This window comes from Lepidochelys kempii, chromosome 8 (assembly GCF_965140265.1).
Source record: "Lepidochelys kempii isolate rLepKem1 chromosome 8, rLepKem1.hap2, whole genome shotgun sequence".
In the NCBI taxonomy this organism is placed as follows: domain Eukaryota; kingdom Metazoa; phylum Chordata; order Testudines; family Cheloniidae; genus Lepidochelys; species Lepidochelys kempii.
This window is the reverse complement of record NC_133263.1, coordinates 90,709,425-90,723,258: the sequence shown is the minus strand read 5'-3', so window position 1 is coordinate 90,723,258 and position 13,834 is coordinate 90,709,425. Positions and strand designations below refer to the sequence as shown.

Here is a 13,834-nt window from a genome sequence, read left to right as displayed (position 1 = left end):
GAAAAAGTTGTAGAGTGGTCAGCCCCACGTTATTTAAAATCTGTCAGATATCGTGTAGAGCAAGAGTTCCAGTTGGCCCAAATTTGCCTCTGTTGGCCTGTGGAACCTCTATATGCCCCTTGAGCTATGCAGCTGTAGAGGCAGATTCTCAGGTAAGTACTTCTACATCAGAAGGGGCTGCGTAATAATAATTTTGGCCTTGCTCTTTCCAGTGAAAGCATTAGATTCTATCTCACCTGACAGTATCTCCTCTGATGCCCTAATGAGGGGTAAGTAAATCACTAGTCAACTATCATTCAGTCAGGATCATGTAAGACTAGAGGTGTTAAAGTCCAAACCACTGTCCTTGGCTAAAAGCTCTGAAAAAAGTTTATTCGGAAAATTAACAAGGAGCCCCCCATTGGGCCACAGGTATCTCCCTCCCTCCAATGTACATGCAAAAAGATGCATATGCGGGAGAGGAGAAAAAGCTCACACAATCTAAACTGTGGAAATGAGAACCCCACACTACTTTACGATATAGAGGGCAGTGGGATCACCTCTGTTAGTTCCCACTCTCTTCCTCCCATGGCTGGACAAAGTTACTACAATACCAGGACAGTAGTAAATGTCACAGTCTGCACAAGTAGGGAAGAGGAAGGAAAAACCAAGCACATTAAGGTGCAGCGTACAAGAGCTCATTTACCTGAGTCCCCTACCCTCAAGTGATCTAAAATCTCCAGGGACAGAGCTCATTTTGTTTTCTTAATTGTGCATAGTAGATGGTGGTGTATGTATATGTAAGTATATGCATTTTGGTAATTGGTACTTTACACATAATATTTACCCATCTAAAAAAAAAGTCATAACTATCGTTTGTTATAACATATTGGAAAATCCCTTTAGGCCAGATTGAGAGTCTCTTGTTAACACTGGTGAGCATTTACTTACAAAAGTACTCCTATTTACCTCAGTGAAACTATTCATGTGAGTAATTGCTCATCAGAGAGAGTATGGGTTTCACCATCTAGCCCTTGATAAGGAGTGAGATTTTACAGTCTCCCGGTACACTATGATTTTTTTTTTAACTTTCCATGTATTTAAGCAAATTATATAAGAAATAAATTGAAGATGAGTGGGGAAAGGTATTTGCAAGAGGCGCTAATAAATAAAGAAGGAGTATATGGCATGATGAAGTGGCTGTATCACTTAATGGAAAATTTATTCTGAAGAAATCACAATGCATTTTTGGGTGTTATATAGACTTTCAACCTTACTATTTTCTAACTCACTTTGTAGACAGACATTAAATTTTAGAAAAACCTGGTATGGTAAGTGATTAATATTGCAAGGAACTAACTATACAGAAGTCACTCAGGAGGTCACTGATTGAATCACAAGCCTCAAGTCCCACTATACCAGTGGTTCTCAACTTATTTATCATTGTGGGCTGCATATGCGGCACACAATGTATTACCTGGGCTGCAGGGGCTGGATGGCAGGGCAGCAGCAGCCCAGACCCTGACCCCAACCCCGGGCCCCTGCCATGCAGGGCCGGGTGGCTGCCTGACCTCAACCCTGGAGCTTGCGGGGCCAGGCAACTGCCCGGATGCCACTGTGCTGGGCAGCCGGGAACCCCACAGGCCAGCCTTTAGTGCACAGCTGAGGTGGGCCGCAGCTGCGTGCTAACTGGGCTATGGGTTGAGAACCGCTGCACTATACCATAATCCTATTCTAAGTAATGACAGCATGAAGACTTTAATAAGGAAGGTACATTTTTAGTTTAAATACACCTCATTATTAGTGGAAATAAATAAAAAATATTTTGGGGGTATGTTTTTGTATTTAGTTTCCACCCTGAGTACCAGTGTGAAAACAGCATTTAAACTGAGGAAATCTGTATGTCATATTTTTCTTACAATGTGGGTTATAAAATTTTCAGCCCAATGCATTCTAGTGTAACAGTAAGACAACATAATAAGACTTCACAAAGTTTTTAGTTGTAATTGACTTTTCAACTGGCCACATTGTTAAAATCTATTTGGCTCTTAGTAGAGAAATAATTAGATAGTATTTACATATATTAGTGAAACAGGAAGAACTAAAGGAAAAAATGGCATAACAGCTGGGAAAGCTTGAAGAAAAAACATTACTATTTTCCAGGTTCAAAGTGAAATGTAAAAGACAACGTGCAAGAAATAAAATGAGGAATGCACTCAAGTACTGCAATCCAAGGTTAGTACATTTCGTAAAAAGTTTAGAATGATTATTGTCTGAGATCACAAATTATTTAAGCCACACTTGTCTATCTATAGTTGCTACGATAACTATCTGTGAACAGACTGTGAATGGATGCAGTGTTGCCTGCCCCAGTCTGCAGGCAGACTGCTGCAGAGCCTCTATTGCTACTCACAGCCTTGCTAAGCAGCAAAATGAAATTATGAAGACTTGATTCACTTTCTCCACTGGTATTCAGAAGCCTCTGCTGTTGGTTGGGAAGTTACCAACAACAGGAGAGGTAGGAACTATAGCTACTCAAACAGAAAGGATTTAGAAAAAAGTCTGTGGAAGCATAGTATAGTGAAGATCAACCCTTATAACGGCAGCCAGGAAGAGCCCAGCGCAGCTGTCCACTAGAATCTGAAGAACCAATAGTGGATGTCACAGCCCAACAGCTACCGCTATTACATCTCAAGCAGCTGCTGTCAGTTTCTCACTTTCATGGGCATGAAAAAGTCACACACACTTTACCACCATGTTCTTCTACATCACCATTTATCCAAGGATTAATCATGCAATAGAACACATTTTGGAGGTAGATAAGTAGTAGCTTCATCTGGGGTACAAAGAAGTTAACTGACTCAAGGTGACTTGGTGAGAAGACTAGTAATAAAACCCATGAGTCCTCTCTTTCATTCCAACTACTAAAATACCCTTGCCTTAAAAAATAAATCTTGCCTTTGGGCTAACATTATATACAAAACTGATATTTGTAGGAAAACATTAGTCAAATAAAAATTCAGAGATTCCTGTTTGTTGTGGCAGAATTGTTTAACTATGTTTTAAAACTGTTCCACATTGACGTGAAATATCCCACACGCTTTCCAAGTAAGGGATTTGCTCTAGTGTTCTGAATCAAAATCTCTTCTACCCCTGCTACTGTGCAGTGAGATGTGGGCTGGTTAGCAGTCCTCGTGGCTGAATTTCGGGGGCACTCTATGTAGAAACACTAACATTTTCAAATTAGGGTAGCTTAACTTTAAGCACTTCAGTAAGTGGCCTGCTTCTCAGAGGCGCTGAGGACTCACTTCACCGCCGTGGGTGCTACAGGGAATAACCATTTGTTTAGGTGCTGAACTTTAAGGCACCCACAATTGAAAGTGTTGTCTACACACACACACACACACACTGGCATCTGTGTGGGGCTCAGAGACGCCAGGAGAACCCGGCCCTCACCCCTCCAAAGGGGCAACTTATTTAGCTGGTGACTTTAAGCAGCCAAGTTTGAAAGTTTTGGCCGCAGCCTGTACAGCCCTTTCCAAGCTGACGTGGAGATGGAAGGGAGACGGGGCTTGATTTCAGGGCAGTGTTCGTGTCTCCCAGCTTCCGCCCCCCCAGCTCTAGTCCCCTGGCCCCCAGACCCTGTCCCCTCCGACCCCCAACTCCTGCTGTCCCCTCCCGCCCCTCAGCTCCTGTCCTCGCGCCCCCCAGCTCTACCCCGGCGCCCCCCCACACCTGCCCCCTTTCTCACCGCCCATGCCCGCTACCTACGGCATGATGGCAGCGCCGGCAGCCGCTCCGGCACCCCCCGGGCTTGCTCGGTTCCCGCCCGCCGTGTACCACCCAAACCTCACCGGCTGGAAACACCGTCCAGAGGAGGCGGCCGGTTCCGTTCAGGCCGGGGCGGCCCGTACCCGACGCACCGAGGCGGAGGGCGCACGGCGGCGGCGGCAGGCCCGGGCCGAGGCCAGGGCAAGGTCCAGGTCCGAAACAAGGAGTCCCCAAGGTCAGCACAGGAGGGGTCACTCCATCCCCTCCCCATTGCCTTCTGCTCTCTGCCCCTTCCCATGCGCGGGCTCTGGGGCAGCCCCCGGCCCTTCTCCCTCCCTCCGTTTAGGGCCTGGGCACGTTCGTTTACAAATTAAACCGGGAGAAAGGAGAAAAATCCCCCCAGCTGGAAAGAGACCGCGTCCGCCACTGCCCCTTGGCAACAGCCTCGGGACCCCGGGTGCTGCCTAGAGCTAGTCAGTGAAACATTGGGAGGGGGGTTAAATTGCCCCAAACTAGGCTTGAAATCTCACTGAAACACACGGAACCAGGATTCCGTGGGCAGAAGGGGAGATGTTTCGGAAGTGGCTTAACATAATGTCGTAAGAGAGAGCTTCTTGCTTCCCAATGAGTGAGATCTGGTAGGTTTGCCTTTCCTGTGATGAAATGGTAGACACTAGAATTTTCATCAGAGAACTCATCATAGAAATGTAGGGCTCGAAAGGGCTTGGAGAGGTCATGTAGTCCAGCCCCCTGCCCTGAGGCAGGAAAAAGTAAACCTACACCATCCCTGATAGGTGTTTGGCCGGGGGCATGCCACAACCTCCCTTGGAAGCCTATTTCAATGCTTAACTACCCTTGTAATTAGAAAGTTTATCCTAATATCCAACCTACATCTCCCTTACTGCAGATTAAACTGATTATTTCTTGTCCAACCTTTGGTGGACCCGGAGGACAACTGATCACAGGTTTTAGCCTCCGAAAGCTTATGCCCAAATAAATTTGTTAGTCTCTAAAGTGCCACAAGGACTCCTCATTGTTTTTGCTGATACAGACTAACATGGCTACCACTCTGAAACCAATCCTCTTTGTAACAGCCCTTAACATAGTTGAAGGCTGTTATCAGCTCCCACATCAGTCTTCTTTTCTCAAGAATCTTGGGGAGAGCTGTTAGGTCATCTAGTCCCTCTCCTTTCCTCTGATGCACAGTTATTCCTTACTATATATATATATTAGTGCTTCATCATCTGTCCAGTTGAGATTTTAATGACCCAAGCCGTGGAGCTTCCACCAGTTCCCTTGGAAAACTATTGCACACTAGACTTCAAATAACATTGGCAGCACCTTTGTGCTGCACAAATTGGCAGCACCACCTGCTGCACAAATAATAAATCGGTTGGTAATGAGTGGGCTGAGGAGCATAAACAACAGTTCATATTTTATAAAGCTAGTTACTGGAAAATTAACATTTATTCTCCTTTTCCTCCTTGACTTTAACCCACTTCCATTTTCTGAGTGTAACACTGGTACTTAATTATAGTGACACCCGTTTACAGGACCAGACTGAATCACTGTGTCCCTGTGGGGTCTTTCTAATGCCAGTGTAATATGAAAGTGTCAGGCAGGCGGTCTGTGTATTATAAATAGGGTACTTCATCCATGATAAGCGATTATTATCTTTCTTTCCCAAATGGAAAAGACCTATATAACTCAGGAAAGTGCGAGTGATTTAGCCCTCTTGAGTAAGAATCCAATGAGTCCTGAAGGGGACCCTACCTATGCCGTTATCTTGTTGTTGAACTTGAGATATTCAATTTATTATACGGGAATATATTTTCAGAAGTCAAAGCTGGGTAAAATAATGTTAGAGGCTGTTAGGCCAACAGTACAGCACAATTTAGTGTACCTCTGTGGTGGCCTTCTAAAAACCTTAATCACCTTCGGTAAAGAAGAAAACCACTGTTAAAGTTCACTGCTGTTTATGAGCAAAAGGTGTTATTGTCTTGAATTATTTCAATTATTGAAAAAAAATCCAGATTTTTCCCCACTCTGTTCTGTGTAGTTTTATGGTGGTATGTTGTAGTTTAAGGTCCTAAATGCTGCAAACGCTTATGCCATGCTTAATTTTAAGCATCCGAATAGTTCCATCAGTTTGAATGGATATGCTTAACTTTACGTGTTTGAAGGATAGGTGTGTAAAATTTTGACAGTGTTTCCACTGTTAGACATGCTTTTAAAGAAATTACAGCTAGGAAAAAAATTTTCTAAATATGGGCTTTAAACCAGATAAATTACTTTATTAACTTAATTTTTTTTATCTTGAATGAAAAAAAGATTTTTTTCCAGTAGGTTTTCCCTGCTGAAACAATGTGGAACTGATCAGCCTAATGGTTTCTAAATCTGCTGGATTTTTAGATTTGGGAGGATGAATAAAACCCAATAGTAAAAGCAACAAAGTATAATCTTTCAGTGCACAGTTACTCTTACCAAATATATCTCCAGATACAGCAAGTCTCTAGTAATAAGAAGCTTGCAAAAAAGCCAACATATATGCCATACATGAGGACTTTTAACACGTACATTTAATTACAATGCTTATCTTGTTACCACTGTTCTCCTTTTCCTGCGTCCCCCAACCTTTCCAAATATGTGTTACACCTACATGTTGCATTTTGTTCTAAATCAGTAAGCTTTTTGAGTTTGAGACTGTCTTACTCTGTTTGTATGGAACCTAACATAATTGTGGGGGTTCATCCCTGACTGGGGTCTCTTGATGTTACCCTTACAGCTGTGCAGTGTCACTCAGGTCAGTCAGACTCTGGGCATAAAGACTGCCCTGATCACTTTGTATGAGCTCTGTATCTCTGTGGCTAAAATTCTGATCAGCTCTGAAAACTCAGGTTTCAGAGTAACAGCCGTGTTAGTCTGTATTCGCAAAAAGAAAAGGAGTACTTGTGGCACCTTAGAGACTAACCAATTTATTTGAGCATGAGCTTTTGTAAGCTCATGCTCAAATAAATTGGTTAGTCTCTAAGGTGCCACAAGTACTCCTTTTCTTTTTTCTGAAAACTCAGACTCCCAAAATTCTGTTTTTCCTCAGGACACTAGTATTTGGGTACCCATTTGTTCAGAATAGTTGAGCAAATACTCCATGCTGGATCTCTATATCAGTCGATCTCTGGAAATATGTTGCCTGTTTCTTTATGTTTTAAGCAGTCATTTACAGAGTGGTGAAAAACCACATTCCACACACTTTCCACTTCCACTAGGGTGTGTCTACATGAGCATCTTTCCCCAAAAGTATTCCACCTTTACTACGACCGACTAAGTTCAACCAGTAGCACTAATAATGAGAGTGCCAGTGTGGACGAGGTGCCTGCTGGCCTGCCAGTGGTTTTTTTTTTACCACTGTTCTGAATAACTCTGCCCACAGCAAGCCTAGACAACAGTGGTTAAAACACCAGAGGACACTAGTACCTTGTCCATACAAGTGCTCCCACTGTTGCTATTCACAGATGAGTTGAGCCAGTGATAGCAACAGTAGGACATTTTAGGAAAAAAGTGTAGTGTAGACAATCCCTAGAGGCTTAATTCTAATTTTGGCTAAGGTATGCATCACCTCGTATGGTATCTTGGAAAATTTGCTACAGTGTAGATAAATAAATAATAATGAATAATACTTAGCACCTACATAGTTTAAATTCATGGATTTCAAAGCACTTTACAAAGGCAGTTAAGTAGCATTACCCCCATTTTACAGCAAAGAAACAGATTCACAGAGAGTTTAAGTGAATCTGTTCGTGAGGGGACAGAGCAGAGACATACTTACACACTATGAAAGCAAAAGCAAAAGACTTTAAATATGTTTGTATTATTCACAGAATGGCCAGCAGTCCTGGAAGTAATGCATCCCTCTCCCGTGAGAAAACCATACTCTCAGAAAGTTCTCAAGCAAAGAAATCACAGTATTCTGAAGAGGAGTCCTTTTATATGAACTGCAGAGCGGCCTACCTAGCTGTTTTTAAAAGCAGCTTAGAAAATATTAAATCAAAAGAACAACTATGTTTAGGTAATGAGTAGGAGATAATTTTCTTTACTTGAATTTTGTGTGTGAAGATTACAGTAGTTGATTTTCAAACCAACAGCCAGCATTTCACTGGTAGAAATACCCCAGCACATAATGGAGCTTGGTCACAATAGCTTCTTTTAAGGATTCAGGCAGTTCTTGGTGGGGTTTGGGTTTTCAAGCATCAGTGGCTGTATCTATAAAGACACTTCCAAAGTTTATACCTATTATAAAATATATCATCGTTTTTCAAATAGTTTACCAAAAGTATTTTTTCTCAATATTTTTCATTTTCCTTAAATTCTTAATCTATATTACTAGGTATTGGATAGTTTGTGGAAGTGGGAATGATATACAGAGCCTTTCACCTCTAAATCGCCACTCTGAATGAGCAAAAGTCAATACCACCTAACAATTATTGGGGGGCCTAAATGAGTTATTTAACAGCACCACATTTGATGGTGGCATCGTTGCCTACTTGAGGTGGGCCTGGATACTGCTTTGTGGTGGTGACATTTTTCAGTAAAGTGTTTCCCTCTCTCTGACAAGTGATAAATTACAATGAGTTATTCTCAGTTCAGTTTCTAGTGGACAAGTGTCCCTAGCACAGAAAATCGCCATGGCAACCGGCATTAATTGTCACAGGGGTTTGCAGTCTCATCAGAAAAGTTGTTAAATGAGAAATGGAGATTGACCTACCCTTTCAACCCAAGACATGGTCCCCCAGAACAGGGTTGAGAAACACTGACTATGTGGTACATGAAAATCTTTCCCTGCCTATGAATGTGTTTTGTGCATAAATGGATGACTTCAGTGTTTCATAAGAACTGCATTAATTTGTAAAAAATGTAAATGTACCTTAAGTTAAAGCACTTCTCAGTTTCCTAAATTTCAAGCCAGATGTTTTATTCTTTTATCAGTATTATTTTGGGCTGTCGATTAATCGCAGTTAACTCATGCGATTAACTCAAAAAAATTAAACGCGATTAAAAAAATTAATTGCGATTAATCGCAGATTTAATTGCACAGTTAAACAATAGAATACCAATTGAAATTTATTAAATATTTTGGATGTTTTTCTACATTTTCATATATATTGTATTCTGTGTTGTAATTGAAATCAAAGTGTATATTATTTTTGATTACAAATATTTGCACTGTAAAAATAACAAACTAAAGAAATAGTACTTTTCAATTCACCTCATACAAGTACTGTAGTGCAATCTTTGTCGTGAAAGTGCAATTTACAAATGTAGATTTTTTTTTGTTACATAACTGCACTCAAAAACAAAACAATGTAAAACTTCAGAGCCTACAAGTCCACTCAGTCCTATTTCTTGTTCAGCCAGTTGCTAAGACAAACAAGTTTGTTTACATTTACAGGAGATAATGCTGCCCGCTTCTTATTTACAATGCCACCAGAAAGTCAGAACAGGTATTTGCATGGCACTTTTGTAGCCAGCATTGCACGGTATTTATGTGCCAGATATGCTAAACATTTTTGTGCCCCTTAATGCTTCGGCCACCATTTCAGAGGACATGCTTCCATGCTGATGATGCTCATTACAAAAATAAGGTGTTAATTAAATTTGTGACTGAACTCCTTGGGGGAGATTTGTATGTCCCCGTTCTGTGTTTTACCCACATTCTGCCATATATTTTATGTTGTAGCAGTCTCGGATGATGACCCAGCACATGTTGTTCATTTTAAGAACACTTTCACTGCAGATTTGACAAAACGCAAAGAGGGTACCAGTGTGAAATTTCTAAAGATAGCTACAGCACTCGATCCAAGGTTTAAGAATCTGAAGTACCTTCCAAAATCTGGAGGGACGAGGTGTGGAGCATGCTTTCAGAAGTCTTAAAAGAGCAACATTCCGATGTGGAAACTACAGAACCCAAACCACCAAAAAAGAAAATCAACCTTGTGCTGGTGGCATCTGACTCAGATAATGAAATTGAACATGTCAGTCTGCACTGGTTTGGATTGTTATTGAGCAGAACCTGTCATCAGCATGGAAGCTTGTCCTCTGGAATGGTAGTTGAAACATGAAGGGATATATGAATGTTTAGCACATCTGGCATGTAAATACCTTGCAACATCAGCTACAACAGTCGGTTACAAATACCTGTTCTCACTTTCTGGTGACATTGTAAATAAGAAGATGGCAGCATTATCTCCTGTAAATGTAAACAAACGTGTGTCTAAGCGATTGTCTGAACAAGAAGTAGGACTGAGTGGACCTGTAGGCTCTGAAGTTTTGCATATTTTTGTTTTTGAGTGCCGTTACGTAACAAAAAAAAATTTGTAAATTGCACTTTCACGACAAAGAGATTGCACTACATTACTTGTATGATGTGAATTGAAAAATACTGGTTCTTTTGTTTATCAGTTTTACAGGTCTCACTTTCAGGTGACATTGTAAACAAGTGGCGGGCAGCATTATTTCCTGCAAATGTAAACACACTTGTTTTGTCTGAGCAATTGGCTGAACACGAAGTAGGAATGGATTCAGCAGACTTGCAGGCTCTAAAATTTTACATTGTTTTATTTTTGAATGCAGGGTTTTGTTTTGTTTTACATAATTTTACATTTGTAAGTTCAACTTTCATGATAAAGAGATTGCACTACAGTACTTCCATTAGGTGAATTGAAAAATACAATTTCTTTTGCTTTTTTACAGTGCAGATACTTGTAATCAAAAATAAATATAAAGTGAGTGCTGTACACTTTGTATTCTGTGTTGTAATTGAAATCAATATATTCGAAAATGTAGAAAGCATCCAAATATATTTAAATGTATTCTCTTATTGTTTGACAGTGCGATTAATCACGATTAATTTTTTTAAACACTTGATAGCCCTAGTATTATTCTACTTCATTGTGTGATTAGGTGACATCCGCAACGGTCCAACAATGTATCTTTTTTGTTTGGTAAATGCAGTTAGTAGTAGTAAGTATAAATACTTGATTGAAAATTATGATGCTTAGAAAAAGTACAAAAATAACTCGAAGTTCCACAGCTAATTGGTTGGAACTATGAAAACGACCAATTTACACAGTAAGTTAGTGGAAAAAAAATGGTTTCTAAATTGGGCTAGGGACTGGGTATTGGTTTACTTAAAATGTTTTAATTAGTTATTCTGTTAAATGGATATTTGGAATAGGTTTCATAGTTCCATCTAGAAATCTGTACAGCTTCAGTGTTGCCAACTCTTGCAAGTTTATCATGTATCACAGTATTTGGTGTTTTTCTTAAAGCCGCAGCACCTGGAGTCCTATGATTAAGAGAAAAATTTAGCTTACTTTTTAAAAAAAATTGAAGTTTCTAGGCCTCATGGTTGCAGAGAAAAGCTTGAAAACATGAACTGTAAAAAGACTAAAAACCAGAAGGCATATAAAAAGAACACAAATCTATGTTTTTTTAAAAAACCCTCATGATTTTGAAGCTAATATGATTTTTGAACACTTGGAATTGTCAGTGCTGCAGTGTTGCTTGCTAAGGGTTTATTAGTAGTAGATTATGGTGTCAGGGAATAGCATCTTTGTAGAAGACTGTAGAGGTTATGTAATCACAGAACAAACAAAAAGTAAATAGAAAAGCATTCTGACACTATAGTCAGTCATAATATTTAGGGGCACTGTATTCCTTTTCCTCAGCTTAAAATTCATTACCTCCAGACTTTCATTCTCTTTAATCGTAGTCCATACCTACAACATGTGAGCTTTTTACCAGGAAGCCAGTTAGCATGTAAATCTGATGGTTTTAGATTGACAGCTTCTCTCCAAATACCAGTACTTGAAATACCATTCTCTAACAAGCATACTCTTTCAGCATATGACTCAGTCTTCTGCAGACTGACAGAGTTAAGATAGAAGCCCCTTATAACATCGTAATTATGGTTTTAAAATAAGAGTGGTGTGAACAAATGTCATCTCTTTTATATATGTGCTGTGCCTTTCATCTCTATCCATATGCCACTTGGGCACATAGCAAGTGTTTAGGCATTTTGGTTTCAAGGTCAGCTAATAAAGGGCAATTACTGGTTCAGGCTCCCAGTCTTCTCAGAGCTGCGTGTGAACTTTTTTTCCCTTTTAAACTTGTAAGTGTTAAGAGTCATTATAGGCTTGTGTAAAAGCTTAGCGTAAATCCTGGCAAAGAATCAAATCAGTGGTGTTGAAGCATCTGTAGTTACATGATGTTTGGTTAATAACACAAACTGTGCTATTAATTTAGAGCCTGCTCCGACAAAACCTTAGAGGAGTCATAGTTGCTCACTGAATGTACTATAATATAATGTTCTATCTTGTAACTCAGGTATTTAGCAGAATCCAGTTAAAGAAACAAAAATAAAAGATGCGATTTAAACAATCTTTCAAAAATATAGTCTTGGGAGATATGTTTGTAGCAATCACTGATCTCCCTGGAATGATAAATGATACAGGTAGCAGAATCTTGCAGTATATTTATCAAAAAACATTTATTTAAATACAAGTGAATAATCAGCTCATGAAGGGTGCTAGATTGACAGCCCGCGAGACTGGGTTATCCACATAACAACACACATTGAGAATGATTGTCCTTCCTTAGCTGACCTTGAAACAGAAATGCCAAACAAGTGGCTATGTGCCCAAGAGGTACATGAATAAAGACGCAAGCTATCCCATATTCACCAGCCTCCACTCTGTGCCCATTTGGTCCTGGAGGGGAGGGGGGAAACTCACACATTAGATTGGGAATAAAGGTGCCAATTATGAAAAGGGCTTCTTTGGAGATTCTTTCTTTATACTGCCCACCTACTAAGAATTGTGATGATACCACCAGTTTATTTCAGACAGGCTACTGAACAGCTCTGAGCTGGTAAAGACTTAGTTATTACAGATCTGGATAAAAATCAAACTACTGACCTACCTAGAGAGTTTTCCTAAACCATCTAATTCTCTGAAGTGGGTGGGGGTTATGACAGCGTATTAACTAGACAGCATATTTGAGTTTAGCTTGAATTTAAGATAATACCGTCTTCACATTATAAACTGATGAAAGCCTAATGTAAGTGAAGATTTTTCAGAAGCTAGCTAGAAGTAGCAAATCCAACTTCTGCAACTACCATGTACAGGAGCAGTGGGACTTGTTGCAGACATGTTATCGGCTTTATTTTATTATTAATTTTACTATCTAACAGCTTACTGGGAATTATTTTTTTTCTTTTTACATTTGAAATTCATGTTATATAATCTGAACTATTTGATTGATACAGAAATAATTCTACAGCTCATTTATGGTAGGCTGTGCACTGAGAGCCTGACCCAATTTCTATTAAAGTAAACGGAAAGACTCTCATTGACCTCAGTACATGGATCTGGCCCAGAATTTGTGGCTTTACAAATAACAGGTTGTTATATTAAATCCTGCGGATTACACACAGTGGGCCAAATCCTACATTTACTACTGGGGGTGGGGGGCTAGGGAGGAATTTCCCTTTCAGGTCAGTGGGTATTTTGCCTGATTGAGTGTCTGATCTTGCAGGTCTTACTTTTGTGAATAGTCCCATTGAGTTCAGTGGTTCTACGTACACAAGTAAGAGACAGCTGCTGACCAGATCCTGTGGGCTAAATTGTGGCTTTGCCACACCCTTGTGTATGAGGCAGCACATAGTTCTAGTAGCACTTACACCCAGCCTGTGACTCTTTAGGTGGGAGGAGGAGTACTCTGTGCTAACCCTGTACCTGGCACAGTGTACTTCCTCAGTATGCCAATGAGTGCATTGGGAGGGAAAGAAACCAAGGCACTACCTATTCTCACCAACATGTACAGTGGGGATGTAGTACCCCATCAGAGGCTTAAGCTTCTCTTGCACCCTCTTCCTTCCCAGTGCGGGTGTGCAGAATGGTCCACCGTGTAGCATTAAATCAGGAACACAGGATTGAGTCTACATCCATGTCACAGCTACTGCAGTTAAGCAAAGGTTTATCATTCATGCCTACTTTTGCCTTTGATTGATTGGATTAAAAAAAACCTG

At 40.3% G+C, this 13,834-nt stretch overlaps 2 protein-coding genes across 3 annotated transcripts in view; one reads left to right on the top strand and one right to left on the bottom strand.

The window, feature by feature from the left end:
• Positions 1-7,724, bottom strand: part of ITGB3BP (integrin subunit beta 3 binding protein) — a 56,083-nt gene extending 48,359 nt beyond the window's left edge. The window contains exons 1-2 of one of the 2 annotated variants that reach the window (XM_073357461.1): positions 7,629-7,724; positions 3,834-3,985 (exon numbers count right to left, since the gene is read on the bottom strand). In XM_073357461.1, coding sequence (XP_073213562.1) covers positions 3,834-3,985; positions 7,629-7,679 — 203 coding nt within the window. In that variant the 5' untranslated portion in view covers positions 7,680-7,724. The other variant, XM_073357462.1, reaches the window with a different exon arrangement.
• Positions 3,834-13,834, top strand: part of EFCAB7 (EF-hand calcium binding domain 7) — a 38,094-nt gene continuing 28,093 nt past the window's right edge. The window contains exons 1-2 of the mRNA XM_073357452.1: positions 3,834-3,985; positions 7,629-7,816. Of these exons, the coding sequence (XP_073213553.1) occupies positions 7,630-7,816 (187 nt within the window). The 5' untranslated portion in view covers positions 3,834-3,985; position 7,629. The remainder of the gene's footprint in view (positions 3,986-7,628; positions 7,817-13,834) is intronic.